Below are 19,569 nucleotides of genomic sequence, written 5' to 3'. Positions count from 1 at the left end.
CATGACTAGTGATTTTTCTTATGCTATAGGCATGATTTGCCATACTTATTTTTTCATCAGGATAAAACTAGTTTATGTCCTGTAACAAGAAACCCACAAATCTCTGTGTCTGAAAACAATAAGAATTATTTCTCACTCAAGCACTGGTAGGAGGGTTTTGCTCATCACTAATACTTAGGCTTGAAGGTTCCTGGTTGTTTTTGTGAACCAAACAAGTCAAGGGATCCTGGCTGCCTTGTCAGAGGGAAACAATTCTGGAGTGCTTTGGACCTCCAAGCAAAGTGGTCTGGGCTTGAAGCGAGTTAGGTTTGCTAATAACTAATTGGTCACTAGAAGCCTCATGGTCATACTCGACCCCAAAGAGTCTAGGTTCAGCAACCCTACCAGGAGACTGGAAAACACACAGAGAGCTGGAAATCTTTGGGGAATAGCTTTAATGACTGCTATGTACCTGGTGGATCTACATGCCTAAAGACCAGGGGCTTTTAATGAGATCTGACTCAAGAAGTATTTCGAATCACAGCTTGTAGTGTTTTAAGCATGATCATCATTTTCTGAAAACTGCCCATTTCATGTGTGTGGGTTAAAACCATTAGTGTGCCTTTTTCCAAATATGTTTTTCTAAAAACGACTTTTGGCATTTTTATTGTCATCAATCTTATTTGTGACTTCACTGAAATATTTGAAAGCATCAGACAAATGTCTAAAATTTAGTGTCATCTGCAGTATCCTAAGAAAGTTAACATTTTTAGTGTACTAACATATCTTTGACAACATATACACTACATATGGAACTAATATGTATGCGACACTAACATAGGACAGTAATATATGACACAAATAAAATATATGATAACCTATGTTAACACGTACAATATATGTTGACCTATACAGATGCTGACATCTTGACCTGAGTGGGACTATTTAAGCAGTTACTCTACTTTTGAGACGAGAACTAATCCCATTTCTCTACAACATCAGCATCAGTTAACAAATCATACTTGTCACTTTCATCGAGTTGTTTGCTCATGAAGTGAGGGTGTGTGTGGGAGTCAGATCAAGTGATCTTTCAACCATTTGCCAAATATTTGTAATTGATATGTACTGGTTCTTAATCAATTCAGGCCAACTGACTACCTCTAGGAAATTATTGCTTATGTACATATACCAAGTTGAATGATTTCCTAAAGCTATTATTCTCAAATATTGCTGCACATTGGAATCATCTGGGATCTTTAAAGACTATAACCTGGCTCTCACCACCACCCACCCACCCCCCCCTCCCCAAGTCAAGTTTGACTTCCTGGCTGTCGGGTATGAACTGGGAAGTGGGATTTTTTTTTTAATTTAGTTTACTTTTTTATTTTGAGAGAGAAAGAGAGAGAGTACATAAGCGAGGGAGGGGCGAGAGAGGAGAAACAGAATCCTAAGCAGGCCCCATGCTATCAGCACAGAGCCCGATGTGGGTTCGAACCCATGAACTGTGAGATCATGACCTGAGCCACGATCAAGAGTTGGATACTCAACCCACTGTGCTACCCAGGCACCCCTGGGAAGTGGGATTTTTTAAAATGTTCCCCAAGTGATTCTACTATGTAGCGAAGTTTGGGAACCACTGTCCTAATGGAAGGGTTGCTTGGTATTGAAGAAATAGTTTGCACAATTGTTATCTTTATGTTTATAGTATCCAGCTATGTGGGGAGCTTTTTTTGTAACTACTTTTTAAAAATAACCCAACCTAAACCCAAACAAACGAAAGAGAAAAGTTCTGCAGAAAATAGCATAATGTTCTTTTCCTTCCCTTAGTAACAGGTGACTTACCACCATTAAATCCTAGTTCTACCAGTATTAATAAATACTGGTTAGTATTTATTTATTGAGCAGTATTTATTTATTGAGCAATCACAGGGTGTACATAGCTTTGTTCTAGTCCTTTGGGACACATTAAGGTTGTTTACATATAATGCTGGATATGTTAATAGTAAACAGATTTGTAATGTAAATATAACAGGCGATAAAATAAGTGTTACAAGTTTGCAAGGATTAAGAGAATTTGAATGCATGTTGATAGAATGAAGTGTACTTGATGTTATATAATTGAGGACTGTGGTTAGAAATAGGCTTCCTTAGGGGCGCCTGGGTGGCGCAGTCGGTTAAGCATCCGACTTCAGCCAGGTCACGATCTCGCGGTCTGTGAGTTCGAGCCCCGCGTCAGGCTCTGGGCTGATGGCTCAGAGCCTGGAGCCGGTTTCCGATTCGGTGTCTCCCTCTCTCTCTGCCCCTCCCCCGTTCATGCTCTGTCTCTCTCTGTCCCAAAAATAAATAAACGTTGAAAAAAAAAATTAAAAAAAAAAAAAGAAATAGGCTTCCTTAGATTTAAAGGATAGGAAGGTATATTGTGGAATTTAGAGACATCTTTGCAAAGCTGTGGAGACAGAGTATGACAGAAACAAGCCAAATTTGATTGGAAAGGAAACATGAAAGTGTTGGTGGGAATGCAAACTGGTGCAGCCACTCTGAAAAACAGTATGGAAGTTCCTCAAAATGTTAAAAATAGAGCTTCCCTACGACCTAGCAATGGCCCTGCTAGGTATTTATCCAAAGGATACAAAAATGCTGATTCAAAGGGGCATATACGACCTGATGTTTATAGCAGTGTTGTTAACAATAGCCAAATTATGGAAAGAGCTCAAATGTCCATTGACGCACGGATAAAGGAGATGTGGTTTATATATACAATGAAATATTACCCGGTGATCAAAAAGAATGAAATCTTGCCATTTGCAACAATGTGGATGGAACTAGAATGGATTATGCTCAGCAAAAAAAGTCAGAGAAAGACAAATGTCATATGATTTCACTCATATGAGTAATTTAAGAAACAAAACAGATGAATATGGGGGGGGAGGAAAAATAAGATAAAAAGCGAGAGGGAGGCAAACCATACGAGACTCTTAAATATAGAGAACACTCTGAGGGGTGCTAGAGGGGAGGATGGGGGGGATGGGTTAAATGGGTGATGGGCATTAAAGAGGCACTGGTTGGGATGAGCACTGGGTGTTCTATATAGGTGATGAATCACTAAATTCTACTCCTGAAACCAATACTACACTGTATGTTCACTAACTTAAACAAAAGAAAGGAAGCATGAAGAAATAGCATCAAAGCGGTACTGAGGCATTTGCATTTAATTGTAAAGGAGCTGGGTAAGTGCTAGAGGGTGGTGGATAGCAGAGTAGGAGGCTTAGAAAGATAAATATGAAAATTAGTATTGGCAGCCGTGTGTGGGATGACTTAGTGCACAGGAGCCTCAGAATTCTGTCTAGGCTGGAGGATTCAGTAGACGAGGTAGCTGATTTAGGATGGTCGATTTGGGCAGTGGGGTCAGATAGCGTTGATGCATCCAAATAATTTAGCAGATCGTCACATTTAGCAGTTGGTCATACATACAGGATCAGAGTTCTGTAAGGAATTTCACCTTCAGATTTTCGTTTGGAAAGCAAAGGATATCAAGGAAACTTACGGGTCCGTGGCAGACATGTTGACATGTGTCAGGATCACCAGGGGGTACTTCTTGAAAATGCAGATTCCTGGGTTCAATCAGTTCTGTTGAATCAGAATCATTGGTAACTGGGCCTCTGCTGTAGACAGTGTGAGTTCCAACAAGAATAGTCCAGTGGAGACAGGAATTTTCTCATCTTTTGGTTTTAGAGGGTAGAAGAAGCCATGATGGTTTCCTGAGAGAGTTTATGAGGGCCCTGGATCATGGATCCATGTAGCTTTTGGGATCATGAGAGTGAGCATAGCAGATGTAGGGTAGACCTGCATCCTAAAAAGAGGGGTTGAGAGAAGAAATAGCAAAATGGCTCATAGTGGCCAAGTCTCTGTGTCGGAAGCCAAGGGTATTTCGGATTTCACATAGTTTGTAGGTGGATCCAAGGCATATTCTGAAGTATGCATGGCACCTGTCGCTCATCATCCTGTGCTTCATCGCCAGTCTCTCTACCTGCTATTTCAGATGACACCTCGTTTAGTGCCCTAGTGCCTAGTGCCCTGTAGCAGTTTGTTCCTTTGTGGGAAGCACCTGATTATTCTCAAAATAGTTTTATACAACATATCCTCCATTGTCTGGGCTGAAAACCATGCAGCCACCATGTGTCTGTGGCTCCCTCAGGATGGACAATATGATGGGCTCATTCTTCTCCTTTGCCCCTCCTGGATCTCTGAATCACCATTGACTCATGGCTTCCTTGAGGACTTAGCACATAAGCTGCCTTCTGAAGGATGAGGGAGGAATTGACCAGATGCATGGGTGTAGGGTTTCAGGAAGGATTTTGGCAGAGGAAAAGGTGGGGTTGCAGTGTAGATGTTTGAAAGAACATGATGCACCTGGGCCCTAGAAGTCCTGGCAAGACTGGAGGAAGAGAGGTGCTTTGATTACTCTGCAGAAGCTGCACCTCTCTGTTGGCTGATGGGAGCTGCCAGGCTTACACTCCACAATGGTGCAGTGAAATAGGCACTTTGGAAAGATTCTTAACCCCTTGGGCCCTCAGTTTAAAAGAATGTGACTAGGAAGTTCATTCACACTGCTTACCTACCCCCACGTTTGTGAGGATTAGAGCTAATTTTTTTATATAGTAGAATATTTATTAAATGTATTGTTTCAATTTCCCCTTTCCATCCTTCCCTTGAAGTGCTTTCCTTGTGAGAAGGAATTTCCTCATTTGGCAGTTATATTGTCTGATATTGTTTTTTTTTTTTTTAATTAACATTTATTTATTTATTTCTGAGAGATAGGGAGAGCACATGCACAAGTGAGAGAGGGAGACAGAGGATATGAAGCAGGCTCTGTGCTGAGCATAGAGCCTGTTATGGGGCTCGAACTCAGGAACTCTGAGATCATGACCTGAGCCAAAATCAAGAGTTGGCCACTTAACCACTTGAGCCACCCATGCTCCCCTCTGATGTTGTTAGTTATATGATATATTTATTTTGTTTCGGGAACTTTATGGTTTTCTTGGAGTGAGGAAAATGTCTTATTTCTGCTTTGCCTTTGCTTGCCTCTTCTTATTTCTCAGTATAGTCTGTGTCTTTCATACATAGAACTCAATAAGCAATTGTGTTTTGCTTGAGTATTCAGAGATTTGACTAAAAGCCACATTATGTGTTCCAGCAATTGGTAAAATTATTGGAAGGATTTCTTCTTCTGTGTGTGGTTAGGATTAGTATTTTCAAGTAACATAGGTAGGATTGGATTTCTGTTCTTTGCAAATTTATGTCGGCATCTCTCTGAATTATAGGTAGTAGTTTAGACATAGATACATCATGTTACCTGTTGAAGAATTTTCTGGTTTCAGAGCTTGAAGAGTAATTCCATGATTTCCTTAAGTAAATTACTCCTGTTCCTATAGAGGGGCCAACTCCCATGACCAGTACACTGAGTTTTTTCTGGAACTGCATGACGTCTGGCTTTGCCGAAGCATGCATTGTAAAATGTACAAAAACAAATAAGACTCTAGCTTAAAAACTTCTTCTGGTTGCTATTTTTTAAATAGTCATCGTGATTTGAAACTAAATTTGTATGCCACTTTTGTTTAGGAAGTTTCTCTTTAAAGATCTTCCATATGTGAATAATTTGAATATTCACTTTAATTTCTAGAGAATGGCATTAAAATATCGGTCTAGGCAAGCTGTCAGTTATCCAGTTGAGCACTGTAACAAGCTGTGAATTCATGGGATAGAAGTAGGAAGCCACGTCTAAGACGTGTCAGTCTTTGACTTGTCGTATGTAAAAGTGAGATTCTCTTTCTTTGAAAAGCAAAGTTTTAGGTTTTTGGAAAATCTTTTTGAAGTTGGCTTGAGGAGTTTTCCACTTCTGAAACACCTCTGGAATTGTGTGGGGGTCTCAAGATGGGCCTGGTAGAAGATGATACTGTATAGTTTCAGTAGGAAGGAAGATGCCCAAGATGAACTTGCAGCATATTTTACCATTACTGCCCATTAATCTTAAGTTGCTGAGGGCAAATTACATGCAAAAATGGAGAAAATAAAGAACAGCTGTCCCCAGAAAATTTACAGCAAGTAAACTTGAATTTTTCCCTCACTGTCTCTTTTTTAATCATAATGGGTGTGAGATGGGAGTGGGTGGATAACAAGAGGACAGTCTTATGTGGGAGGGAATTAGAGAGTCTTGTGGTGTCTGCAGAAATGCAAATGCAAAACTGAAATCCTAAATTCAGGCGAGTCAGGATTATTCATTTTCTTAATTAGTAATCTTATTTGTTTTAAGAACAAGTAAGCTTCCAAAGCTATTAGTTTCCAAATGAGTGGTTGACGACAGTTAATAGGGAAAAATGGTTAAACTATCCTGCTAGAGAGTAGGCATGCTAGGTTTTGTGTGTTCAGTTCAGATTCTGACGAGGTCCATGGCATTTTTATTGCAAGGCTCTGTCAACACTTTTCGCATAGTGGTGAATAGCATGAGCCCAAAGGTCAGTCTGGATTGGAATCTCTTTCACCACTTACTAGCTCTGCAACCATGGCACGTTAGTTACTTGACGCCCTGTGACCTGATTTTATCATGTGTCTCATGGGATAATGGTGGCAACTCCTTTGCGGGCTTGTGAGGATGAAAAGAGAGTGCTTGGGACCTTGGCACCTATTGAGTGCTCAGTAAATGTGAGTCACTTATTTAGAGATCCATCTGTTAATTGAGGCCAGTCACAATTAAGTAGTTCCGTTATTGATTCAAGGCTCTGGGAGCACTTTTTTTTTTTTTTTTAATAGTAATTTACATAGGGAAATAAATCACTTGAGTTCACTTTAGCAATTTGATGTGGCACTTGCAACATGCAGCAAAAGTAATGCTTTGGAATTTCAGTCTTCTGTTCCTCAGTGTCTTGTGGACACTGGAGCAAGAAAACGGCCAGGAGGTGGTGAAGAAAGGAAGGATGCTCAGGAACAAGACCATGGCTTTTGGATTACGTCAAGCTTCCCCCTCCACATCCCCTCCCTGCCCCCCGCCCCCCCAAAAAAGAGATTGCCCGGAGTTGCCTAGAATTGGTTTAGTTCCTGATGCTGCAGCTGTTCTGAGGTGGAGAGACCGATGGCAGCAGTGAGACTCTTAGACTTTTCCTGATGTTCTGATTTCTGTAGAGAAGGGAAGAAAAAGAGTGGCAAAAAACGACAGCCAACTTTGCCTTGAGTTTGAGTCTCTTTTTCTGTTTTACGTTAAGTAAAATTTTGTGACCACTTAAGCTTGAGCTACATGAGTGAATTTAAAAATAAAATGTACTTTTATTTAGCTGTCTCATCCGTTCCAGCTTATTTAATACTTACGTATTCTTCGACATGCACGTGTTACGTGGGCTTTAGTCAATTCTTTTTAGGTGTTTCCTACAGGAAATATATTGGAGGAAAAAATGGTGGAGATATGGTTCCTTTTTCTTAAAGATTAGTTTCAATCTAGTTTCAAGGCAGTGAAGGCCTCTGATTTCATGCTTTCATGTGAACAAGTTATTTTGTATAGTTTCATGCATGCCAGTAGAAGACCCAAGACTCCTGGATCAGAGATGAAGGATAGTTTATTACTCTCAGTAGTCAGAATATAAATTTTGTGTTGGTCTCTAATTCCTAAGGGTACTGCAGAGAAGGTCAGGTGATACCTGCCCGCACAATGGGTCATATTACAAGAGAAAAACTCTGAGCTTAGGAAACTTGACTCTTATTATGGCTGACAAGTATGCCTGGCTTTTGTTCTAGATGGAGACACTATCTCTATTTTCCAAGGCTGCAAGCAAACCTGTTCTTTGCTCTAGAGTGAGATACTGGAACAGATGGTGTTCACCCGCCCTGGGGTGTTGCTGGCAGAGGGGGTGGATGGCTATGATGTGTTAAGATGCTTTGTGAGCAGTCGAGGCCAGAGTGTGGTAGATCCCAGGCACTGTGCTGCATGTTGCCTCAGTGCTATAGGCAGAGGTGAGACGTTGACAGATTTGAGCAGGGGTATGTTCAGATCTTTTAATGGGAGTTGGGTGGGATGGGGAGATGGCAGGCAAGATGGCTGGTTGGATTTTAGAAATAATCCAGATAAAGCTGATGGAGGTTTAAACTAGGGCACTGATAGTGGAAAGAAGGGATGGATAGGATGAGAGACTTGGCAGAAAAACAGAATCTGATGACATGTTGAATATAGAAGGTAGGGAAAAGGGAAGATAAAAACTGTAAGCTTCCCAACCAAGGTAGTTGAAGACATCTTTAGCCAAGACAGAGAATGCAAGAGGAGCAGTAGGTTTGGGAGGAATATAGGTTGGTTTTTGATATTGTGAATTCAGAGTGCCTGTCCTGTGACATTTCTGTCAGAAATAAAATGAAGGCAACAGAAGAGATGGTGGGCATCATTTTTTAGAGAGGTGAAGTTTTTTTTCTTTTCTCTTTTCTTTGTTTCTCTTTTCTTTTTTTCCTTTTTTTTTTTTTTTTTTGAGAGAGAGCATGAGGTGGTGGGGGGGTGGGGCAGAAAGAGAGGGAGAGAATCTTAAGCAGCTTCTACACCCAGCATGGAGCTTAACACTAGGCTCACTCTCACAAACAATGAGATAGTGACCTGAGCTGAAATCAAGAGTTGGACACTTAACCAACTGAGCCACCCACGCACCCCGAGAGGTCAAGTTTTGAGTGTCAAAAAGTCTTGTCAGGTGGATGGTGAGGGAAGAAAATAATGGGGGACAAAGGGCAGAATATTTGGGGATCTTTGCCTTTAGAGAATATGAGGAAAAAGAATAATTAAGGAGACATAGCACAGTTACAGGGTCAGAGGAGAACCCAAGACAGTGTGGTGTAAAGGAATCCAGAAGAGGGGTAATTTCAAAGAGGAGGAAGTCATACCTGTGTCACCTGCTCTACAAAGTTCAGGGAGGAGGAGGACCAAAAAAAAAAAAAAAAAAACAAAAAACCATTTAAGGACTGGGAAGCAAGAAGCTGGAGAATAGCCAGGCTGTACAGGTTGTACTTCTCACAAGAACCCTATGAGACAATGATATTTTCCATTTTCCATGAGCATCTGAAGCCAAGAGACATGATTGATTTGTATAAGTCTCAGCTAGAAGATATCAGACTACAACTCAAATCCAAGGCTGAGTTTTTAATGCTGGTGCTCTCAACATCAATGAACATGAGGAGATGGAGACTATAGGCTGATTTTGGAGGATGCTGGAGATGAACAATATAATATAGACAAATACTTAAAGAATAGAGGAAGTGTGAAACTGTAGACAGTAGGAAAGGGAAGCTGGGAGGGAAGACTTAAATGTCATTCTCTGAAGTGCTCCTCCAGACTTGAGATGAAGCCATTCTAAAGTCATACCTTCTTCTTTCCATACTGGCTCCATCATGGACCTTTGAAGGGGCACCATCAGCCCAAGAAAGATTTATCCCCTTTGCTGAGAATCTATATAGAAAACCTAATGTCAGTGTGGAATCTGAATCTGACCGTATTTAAAATCCTAATAACAAATGGACTTTTATATTTTCTGAGTATTTCATGTATTCTAGCTCACACAGTCCCTACAAAACTCAGTAGGTGGTTGAGATCTATCTTGTTTCTGAGGGATCTGTGGCATGGAACGTTAAGGGTAAACCTGCCACAGTTCACACAGCCTATAAAGAGGCAGAGCTGGGATTCGGAACCGGGTCTCCATATTCAACGTCAGAATTCACCCATGGCAGGAGAGTAAGGTGAGAGGAAGAGTTGGTTGACAACTCCACTTAGTGGTAATAGGGGAGCTGAATTCTGCTAGGAGGCCCAGGGACTGTGACACACTCCTTTCCCCAAGGTTTACACTGAGAGGAAAGATTGAAGGGCACATTGAATGAGTGGTAGATCTGTTAGATGTGGGACAGAAAGACATCAGACCTCGAGAGAGTTTGGGGCCCTGAGTGTTATTAATGGAAGAGGAAACTTCCTGGTAGTCAGTAGTTTCTCACTAGCCCTGCTGGAGGCTTCCTGCCCACTGGCTTGGGTGAATTTATATCAGAAATAGCAGCAAGTCTAGGGGTTGTCTGGTCCAAAGCAAAAATGCTTTCCTCTCATGTGGGCTAGCTGCATGGAATGCTGGGAATATACAGTCTATTCTGACCCTAATACCAAGGTAGCAGCTAATAAACCAAAAACCCTTTGTATTTGTGACTTGGAATGAAAGAATGAGTCTTAGAGTCAAGCCTAGATGTGTCTGAAAAGTCCTGGAATGAGAACTTCATCACAAAAATACTGGTTTAGACCTGGAATTGGGTATTTGCCTTGTACTTTGTCCCTACTTTTCACTTATGCTGGGATGGGATGCAGTAATGAAAGTGATGTGACAGGCAGACTCAGTGGGCACAGCTGCCCTCATGTACCAAACTGTTGGAGTTCTGAGCTCTCTGGTTGGTTGGGTGTAGGAAGATCATGTGAATGAAATCATGAGACCTGTCCTCAAAGTGCCTGCTGGTGAGGAAGCTATCCATCGTAATACAGAAGTGGGTTAATCTAAAAAGAACATGTAGAGGCCAACATGAAAGTGGAAGCAAGACTTCATAGGAAGGAAAAGTGCAGAGTAGTTCCTGACACATAGTAACTGTCAATAATATTTTTCTATCTGCCGCCCAAATCATCATCTAGGGGAGAAATTCCAAACGTTATCAGCGAACAGAAATGTCGTATTTTCTGTGAGCCATTCGTATTGAATAAATTTTGACACTCAACATGTGCTTTATTTTATAAATTAGGTTGTAGACTTAGGGCAATTTGTATATGTAGTGTACCTAGCTGTTTTGATACTAATTTTGAACCTTATGCTCAATTAAAGTTTGTAATAGTGCTTGGTATGTGAGGCTCATGCGCTTTACACACGGTGTGTCCTTTGATTTCCATGACAATCCCATGCCATCATTAACCTCACTTTTCAGGTAATGAAGCTGGGGCAGGGAGAGAATGAGTGACTTGCCAGGTTGTACAACCAGGAGTTTCCAGGATATGAGTAACCTTAACTTGTAATAATTTATATCTTACAAATTTAACAAAGATGTGTTTACTGAATATGCTTTTTTTTTTTTTAAAGTTTATTTATTTATTTTGAGAGAGAGAGAGAGAGAGCGAGCATGCACAAATGGGAGAAGGGGCAGAGAGCTAAAGAGAGAATCCTATGCAGGCTCCACGCCATGAGCACAAAGCCTGATGTGGGGCTTGATCTCATAGACCATGAGATCATGACCTGAGCCAAAATCAAGAGTCAGATGTTTATCTGACTGAGCCACCCAGGCGCCCCTACTTTTTTTTTTTTTTTTTTGAAGTGAGGGGACTAAGATCTAGAAATGTTGAAATGTTACTATCATCTGCAGTTAATCTTCTGTTTCAGGGCTTAAAAATTGTTTCTTACCCTGTTTTTTCCTAGTATTTAATACACTTTAAGTATTAAAAATAATACATTCTTCTTCCAAAATTTTAGAATTCTTTAAATACAGTACCTTAATTTATGGTATTGAATGTTACGTCCCTTTGATGGAATAGAGCAAATGATGCTTGGTTCTGTCTGCTTATACTTAAAAATAATTTAACTTAAATGCATGTTTTTGATAGAACCTTAGAATATTATGAATTGTCCAGTATCTTGGAAGGTAGTCTTTGTGTATGAACCTGTTTATTTTTGTGTAACTCAGTGCAGTGGAAAGTGATGATTGTATTTACACAGACATGTAAATAGAATGTTTATTGGGGATTAGTTATAAATATACATAAAGGACACATTATCAAATCTTTGTCATTTACCTATGACCTGAAGCAATATTCATGAGCCTCATCACTTGCTATTTTTGGAGTCACCTTTATAGCATTTCGTTCTTAGCTTTGTTGCTGGGTTATTTTCTCATAAGCTTTTCCTAATCATTTTACGTATAGTGCTTTCTTCCTTTTATTTTCAAGACCCACTCCAGGTTAGTTAATATTTATAATTGTATATAAATGTATTATTATAAAACATTTACAATTATGATTGATATTTATGCATACAATTGTGTGTTCATTACATAGCTCAAAGGAGAATTTGTCTTTGCAGTGCTGGTGGGATATATAAACAAATTTGCATTTATGTGTGTGTGTGTGTGTGTGTGTGTTTATGTGTGTGTGCTGTATCACTGATGACATGTGGCAGACTTTTGATGTAAATCTTGTGAATATGAACCTGACCATTGACGACCTTTCATCCCTGTTGTACACAGACAAAAGTGCAAATAAATGATTCAGTCCTGCCACAAATATTGGTCAATTATCTCATTCCATGCCAAGCACTCTACTGGTTACTAGATGAGAACTGACTGAATGTTAGTTTATGGACCCATAGCATATGGTCACTGATTTCTGTAGAATCATATACCTGGATAATTTTTTAAAATAATTTTGTACGTATTGCCATCAAAAGTCTAAGTTTCATTTTGAGTCTTATTCCTTTATAATGTTGTATTTGTCTTTTCTACTTACAAATAACCTTTTCTGTCTCTTTTTATTTTCTTTCTATATCCTTTTACTAATCACTCATCAACTTACGAATGACTTATTCAGTTTATCCATTAATTTATCTGATTCACTGGTTAAATGTATACCATGTGCTGAGGATCATGCAAGATATTAAGAGTCCCTGAGTTATCAGGTATGGGTTCTGTTCCCGAAGCCAGAAAGGAAAGATGAGACGTTGTGGCTGGGTTGGTTGCTCTCTCCCAAGTTGCTTTCTTTTAATTTTAATTGTCTTTTAAATTTTATCCTGTCTTCACTGTATTCTACCTCAGTGCTTAAAATATAAGTACACGATAATTTTTATGAAATTAATAGGAATTTAAATGTTACACAATTTCTAGCCTGTTATTGCCTCATTTATTTCCAAATTCTCCTTCCTTCTGTTCTTCATTGACCTTTCCTGTGTGTGTGTGTGTGTGTGTGTGTGTGTGTGTGTGTGTGTTGATTACCTGTCTTCTCTCTTCTACCTCCTTTACTCTAAATGCCACTTCCTCTTTTCTTCTTACTCAACAAATTTTTTTGCCAGTTGTGGCCATGTTAGCCTTTGCCCCCACCTCTGTTGTTTAACTGAATTTAGCCACCCTCTTTGGCTTTATTTTCCTTTTGTATCTAATTCTTTTATTGTTCCAGAGCATCTTATTTTCTCTTTTGCTTCTCTAGCGCACCTACCAGGGCCTCTGAGTGCCCACTGGTGTTAGGTAGTTCTGTGCAGGTGTTTTGTGGAGTGGAATAGACTGGTTCTGGCAGTATCATCTGGGTTCCAAGAGGGAGACTGGGGCAGAGATGATGATGAAAGTTGACTCATTTCCTTTTTTTGACTTTCTCCTCGAGAAAGATGTGGCTGGTACTCAGTGACAGGACTGTGTGAGATTGGAGGAGACAGGCGGTGGGAAGTAAGACACGTTTGATTTCACCTTGTCCACTTTGCCCAGGGACAGCTGTCATCAGCTGCTCATCACTGTAATGGAGAGCACTTACCCTCCTGATCAGAAACAGCCTTATTTATTAAAAGAAAAAAAAAACAAAAACAAAAATAAAACTTTGGGCCTATAGCACTTTGACCAGATGAAAAATTTTTGTTAAAAGTTAAAAAGTGTTGTAGTAATAACATCAGGGAATATTGCTACCCGAGAAAAATCGTAGTAAGTTGGATATTTTAACTTTGTTTTTAGCTCCTAATTATAATGTCTGTTTTGGCCCAAGGCCAGTCTCTATCTGTAGTTCCAAATTAATTCCAAGACCCTAGCCATGTCTTTTTTGTAGTCAACTATTCCACGTGAGGCACCATGAAAGCTATTAAAAACAAAACTCAAGATTGACCTAGTATCTTTCCATGTCTCTGTGTATTTGGAAAGAGAAGGTAGAACACAGGTCCTCAATTCTTAATCTGAAAATCATGAGGTTGGATGTGTTTTAGAAAGCGTATGGGACGTAAGGTATACTGCATGTCACATCTCCAGATGTGTGGACATACTTGTAACATAGTTAATTAGGAGTATTCACACTGAGCGGGGGAATATACAAATGTAAATAATCTGATGTCAGGTCAAGCATTCAGACTTTGATTTTGGGAATTGTGAATAAGAGATTGTGGGCTTGTTTTAAAATGTATTCAAGTGTTTGGAGGAATTAATTATGAGTCATGTTCAGGAAAAGGGAATATCAACTGTAGGCTGGTGTTAGACAAGGTGGGATTTTATCTGGTTTTGAAGGTCTGGATGGGATTCAATTTGCTCACTGTTGAACCTCTGGCAGCTAGAACGGCACCTGGCACATATTTGATGAATAAATATTTGACAGATGAGTAATTTGTGGAGAGAAGGCGGAAGAACATTTCTGTCCGAGGAGATGACCTGGAGGGAGGAGTGAAGGGAGTGAATTTGGCGACTTGTGGGTGATAGTCCAGGGTTTCCTCTGGTTGAGGTGAATACTCCACAATAAATGTGGGTAGGTGAGGTAGGGCCCATTGTAGATATTTGTGTATTTATGCCTTACCTACTACTTCAACAGAGGAATCTAGACTGGATCTGAGTGATGGCTTACTCTTAAATGGGGATGGCAGAGAATTTAGATAATCAGTGTGGTTTGAAAAAGGAAAAGAAAAAGAAAAAATGATGTTCAGAATGAATTATAGTCGTGTGTGCTTCCCTACAGGGGTGTCTTAATAAATATGTGTGTATAAAACTCAAGACTGTGTTGAAGAAGCAGAGATGAGTCTGAATGTGAAGAAATTGTGCACATTGACCTAGTGAATTTGGAAAGTGACAGAGAGGAAATCAAAGAAAATTTCCAAATTCTAATACGTGGTGATTAGAAATAGTGACTTCCTGGGCTGAAAGGGGAAAATGTGGAAGAGAAGCTGGAGAGACTGATAAACTCACTCATATGACTTGGCATAAGGATTGGTTCCTATTCTTCAAATGTATTTATTTGTTGTCTTTTAAATGATATGTGTGTGTTCAGAGATATAAAGTATGTTTCAGTTTTCTTAATTCAGACCTTTTTAAGGATGTTGTAACAAGAAACAAAATCCTATGTGACGTGTGTGTGTGTGTGTGTGTGTGTGTGTGTGTGTGTGTTACATGCTGTTTCTAAGCTGCTTTTATATGAGGTTTATTTAAATTTCATCTTAAAAATGTAGAAACCGTGTTGAGTAGCATCAATTCCCCCTTGCACCTTTCATTATGCATTAGCAATTAACTCAGCTTCTCTCAGGTTGATGAATTTGAACTTGATCAATTATCTGATAGTAATTACCAGCACAGAGTGATGATTATTGCTGAGGTAACATTCTTATTTCATTTCTCTGTGCATTTCAGGCATGTCTCAAAGATGCACGTTTGCTTGACTGCAGAATATGACTTGCTCTTTTGGCTTCTGGCACCGAGGTCAAACTATTTTAGGTTTTTTAAATGCAGTAGTATTGAAAAACAGTCCTCTGATATTTTAAACTCTGGACATGGCCTTCTGGCTTCTAGGAGAAGGAAGGAATGAGGCCCAATCTTTTCTTCCATAGCAGGCTCAAAATCTGATTTTTGTGTTTCTTGACAATTTCCTTTCTTTTTTATCAACTCCTGGCAGGGCTGACCTGAATTTGTTTCCCTCTCTTGTAGTCCATGAGCTTCCCCATCAGAAAGGTGCTTCTCTGCTGCTTTGATTCTTTAGCATTCAAAGCATCTTTAGAACAGATATGTGTAGACTGAAGGGCTAGCCTTTGCTCTTCAGGTTCTTTGAGCTCTGTTGAGATAATTGAGACACAAGGTGTATGTGTTTGCTTGGATTGCCATAATAAAGTCCCACAAACTGGGTGGCTTATACAACAGAAATGTATTTTCTCAGAATTCTTGGGGCTAGAAATCTGAGGTCCATGTGTCAGTAGGTTGGCGTCTTTGGAGGGCCCCTGTCCTTGGTTTGTGGGTGACTGGCTTCTCTCTGTGTGTGTCCCAACTTCTTTTTTTAATGTTTATTTATTTTGAGAGAGAGATTTAAAAAATTTTTTCTTATTTATTCTTGAGAGACAGAGAGTCAGACAGAACATGCATGGGGGAAGGGCAGAGAGAGAGGGAGATACAGAATTGGAAGCAGACTCCAGGCTCCCAGCTATCAGCAAAGAGCCTGATGCACGGCTCGATCTCACAGACCACGAGATCATGACCTGAGTTGAAGTTGGACACCTAACCGACTGAGCCACCCAAGCGCCCCAAGGATTGGTTTCTTCTGAGGGCCATGGTTTGTGGGTGACCATCTTCTCCCTGTGTGTCCCGACTTCTTTTTTTTTGTAAGTGTTGATTTATTTTGAGAGAAAGAGAGAGAGAGCAAGCAAGCAAGCAAGGGAAGGGGGGAGAGAGAGGGAGAGAGAATCCCAAGCTGGCTCTGTGCTGTTAGTGCAAAGCCAGACATGGGGCTCGAACTCACAAACCACAAGATCATGACCTGAACTGAAATCAACACTTGGGCGCTTAACCGACTGAGCCACCCAGGTGCCCCCCCCGCCCCCAACTTCTTATAAGAACATTAAACATACTGCTTTAGGACCTACCCTAATGACATAATTTCAACTTAATTACCTCCTTTAAAGACCTTATTTCCAAAGACGGTCAAATTCTGAGGGTAGTGAGGGTTAGGACTTCAACATATGGATTTTGGGGGGATGCAAAATGTAGCATATACAAGACAAATGGGACATTTGAAAAGCTTAAAAAATTATTAAGGGGAAATAAGTGAAAGGCAAAATAGAGAAAAGGAAAATGAAGACTTGCTTTTGCAAGGAGTGATAAGAGCTTTTATGTGTGCCATGCGTTACAATTGATAGTACATGTCTTGGTATCGTCTCAGTGTTTTCCCCCCACCAAACACAAAGTGCAAGGTGCTGTCCTTGATCTCAGATACATCATCGAGACTCAGGTCTCCCATCTTGCCCATGATCTCAGAGCTCAGGAGTGACTCAGTCTTGACTGGAAGCCAGCCCTTTGGACCCTGTCTGGTCTTTTCATCACCCATGTGAGTAGATGAAAAGAAAGTAAGCTCTCCTAGGCAAATTCCGTGGCTTTTTTGGTGTTGTTGTGTTTGGGAAACTTTGGGGATTAGAGGCATCATCTTCTTTTCAGCCAGTTGTGTTCTTGTTACTTTTAACATTGGTTGTGGAGAAAACAAACACATGCAGCAAACTGCAACTCTTTTGAGAAGTCATGATTTTTCAAAGTCGTTATTTTCTCATGAAAGCTTTCAAGCATAAAAAGAGTAGAGAGAGTGGTGCAGTGAACTCCCATATTCTTATGGCTCAGGCTCAACACTTAAGATTTTGGTAAAATTGCTTCATCTGTCCCTTCTTTGCTCTTAAAGCAAATCTCAGATAGGTTCCTTTCACTCTTTTCAGTATGTACCTTAAAAAAAATAGGGACATTTTCTGACATACTCTTAATGTCACTCAGAGTTTCCCAATTGCCTCAAAAATGCCCTTTTACAGTTGGTTTATTCAAATCAATATGCTGTGTATATTGCCATGTATTCAATATACTAAATTCTGTTTGACAATATATTTTCTTGCCTTTATTTCTCATCTGTTGTGCCCAGAGATACTTTGTTTCCCCAGCTCTGCAGAGAGAGAATGCTGTGATTTGGCTCATTCTGATGTATACTTTGTAGTAATGTTCCTTGGGAGTTTCAGAGCTCCTTGCTGGACAGTGCATGTAACAGCTCTTAACCAAAAACAAAAACAGTTCTGCCTTAGTTTTGAATGGATTTCCACGGCCTTAAAGAATCATCTAAATAATGATTTTCTTTCTGTGTACTAATCAGCACCATGTTATTTTTAAAAGGCTGAACTTTTCAAGAAAAACAACGTGAAAGTTAGAATGCATCTTTACAAAATGCATTGGTACACATGGGTACTACTTAAGGAACTTATTTCATTAACATTGACTCATTACATTTTGTGCACATGGAACACTGTTTTTATGAGATTATTTTCCAACCATAACTCATGAATACCAAGCTGCTAAAACAAGTTGGTAAACACTTGGTTTTGTCAAACGTTTATTTTTATAGTCAACAGGAATGCTGCTAATGTGAGTTAGCAAAGATTCTGAATACAATTGTTTGCTGACAGCTTTTAAAATATGACTTGTCTTATATTTTGCTAACACTTTGTCTCTTCCAATAGGTATAAATGACCAAGGATTGTACAGAGTTGTGGGGGTGAGTTCAAAGGTCCAGAGACTTCTGAGTATGTTGATGGGTATGCCTCTTTTCTAATCATTTTCCATGCATTGTTTGTTTATGTTCATTGACTTTACAACTTAATATTTCATAGTAACATACAGCACACTTGGGTGCCTCGATGAGTTTTCTCCTGAGCAGAGGTAGTTGATGCTGAGAAGTAGATTAGTGTTTGTCTCAGCACAGATTTCCACTCCCTCTTACCTTGTGTTCCATTTTTTAGTAAATGGGGGGAAAAAAGAAAAGAAAAGAATGCAGCTCATGGGTGAATGTCGTCTTGTGCTTGCTTCTCACAGGAAAGTAGCAGCCAGGCCTCTGTGATTTGCATGGCTTCCAAATTGCCCGTCCAGAGTCTTGACAGTACATTTGGTTGGACAAGACCACTGGGACTCACTCATTTTTATGTTGCTTCCAAAACTGTCACTTGACAGCAAGGATCCGATTCTTGGGGACTCATTGGTATTCACAGTGGCTTGTTCGTAGTTTGCACCAGGCTCTTCTCCAGAACCATGCATGCTCCATCTGTGCTGATAACACAGTGTTCTTTGGCATCACAGACTAGAGGAAGCCAGCAAGTGAATTCATTTCATTACCCCAGACATTGCGTGAATGACAAAGCGCTTTTACATGACATGCCGCTGTCGGTTCGGTGCCACCTGTAAGGTGTCCTGCCTCTCTCCCTTCCCCAAAGCTGGCTGCCTCTTGAGGAGTGATGATAACTCATCAGGCTTGAGGGCCTGTATGTCAAACCAATCTGTCATTTTGACCTTGCTAAATATTAATTAACTTGATATCTCACTTTAATTAATCAGTATTAACAATGCCCTCAGGTATGCTGTAGATGCATTTAAAACCTGTCTGCATCTTAAAGCATTGTGGGACTCGTTTTTAGGAAGCATAAACCAAGATGAATAAAATCAACTGACATGTTACAGATAGGATTGCTTGTTTGGCTGTATTTGAATTAAGGATTTAATAAGCAATAACCTTTTTTTTTTTTAGCTATTAACTGCAGGAAAAATTGCCCATCATCAGTTGGAGAGCTGTCTTAGAATACATTCGCTTTCATGAGCTGTTTTCATTTTCTGCCTCTCTGGTTTAACTTGGGTGTGCAATTTTGGCAGTCAGATTTTCCTTTTTACCATTAGTGGTCTCCAAATTAAATAGACTCAGGTTGCCAGTGGTTCAGTAGCAGCTGGAAGAGTTTAATGGGGCTACAGCATCTGCTTTTAGTTAATTTTAAAATTAGAAACACTTTGCTCATTTCCAAGATGGTGTAATAATGATTAGAATTGGAAGGCTGTTGGTAT

General features: G+C 39.9%; 1 protein-coding gene across 2 annotated transcripts in view; it reads left to right on the top strand.

Moving 5' to 3' along the window:
- ARHGAP10 (Rho GTPase activating protein 10) overlaps positions 1 to 19,569 on the top strand; it is a 326,505-nt gene that overhangs the window by 175,529 nt on the left and 131,407 nt on the right. For both annotated transcript variants that reach the window (XM_043567800.1, XM_043567809.1), the window contains one exon: positions 18,204 to 18,278. In XM_043567800.1, the coding sequence (XP_043423735.1) occupies positions 18,204 to 18,278 (75 nt within the window). The remainder of the gene's footprint in view (positions 1 to 18,203; positions 18,279 to 19,569) is intronic.

This window comes from Prionailurus bengalensis, chromosome B1, assembly GCF_016509475.1.
Source record: "Prionailurus bengalensis isolate Pbe53 chromosome B1, Fcat_Pben_1.1_paternal_pri, whole genome shotgun sequence".
Taxonomy (NCBI): Eukaryota; Metazoa; Chordata; class Mammalia; order Carnivora; family Felidae; genus Prionailurus; species Prionailurus bengalensis.
This window is presented reverse-complemented; position numbering and strand designations above follow the sequence as displayed.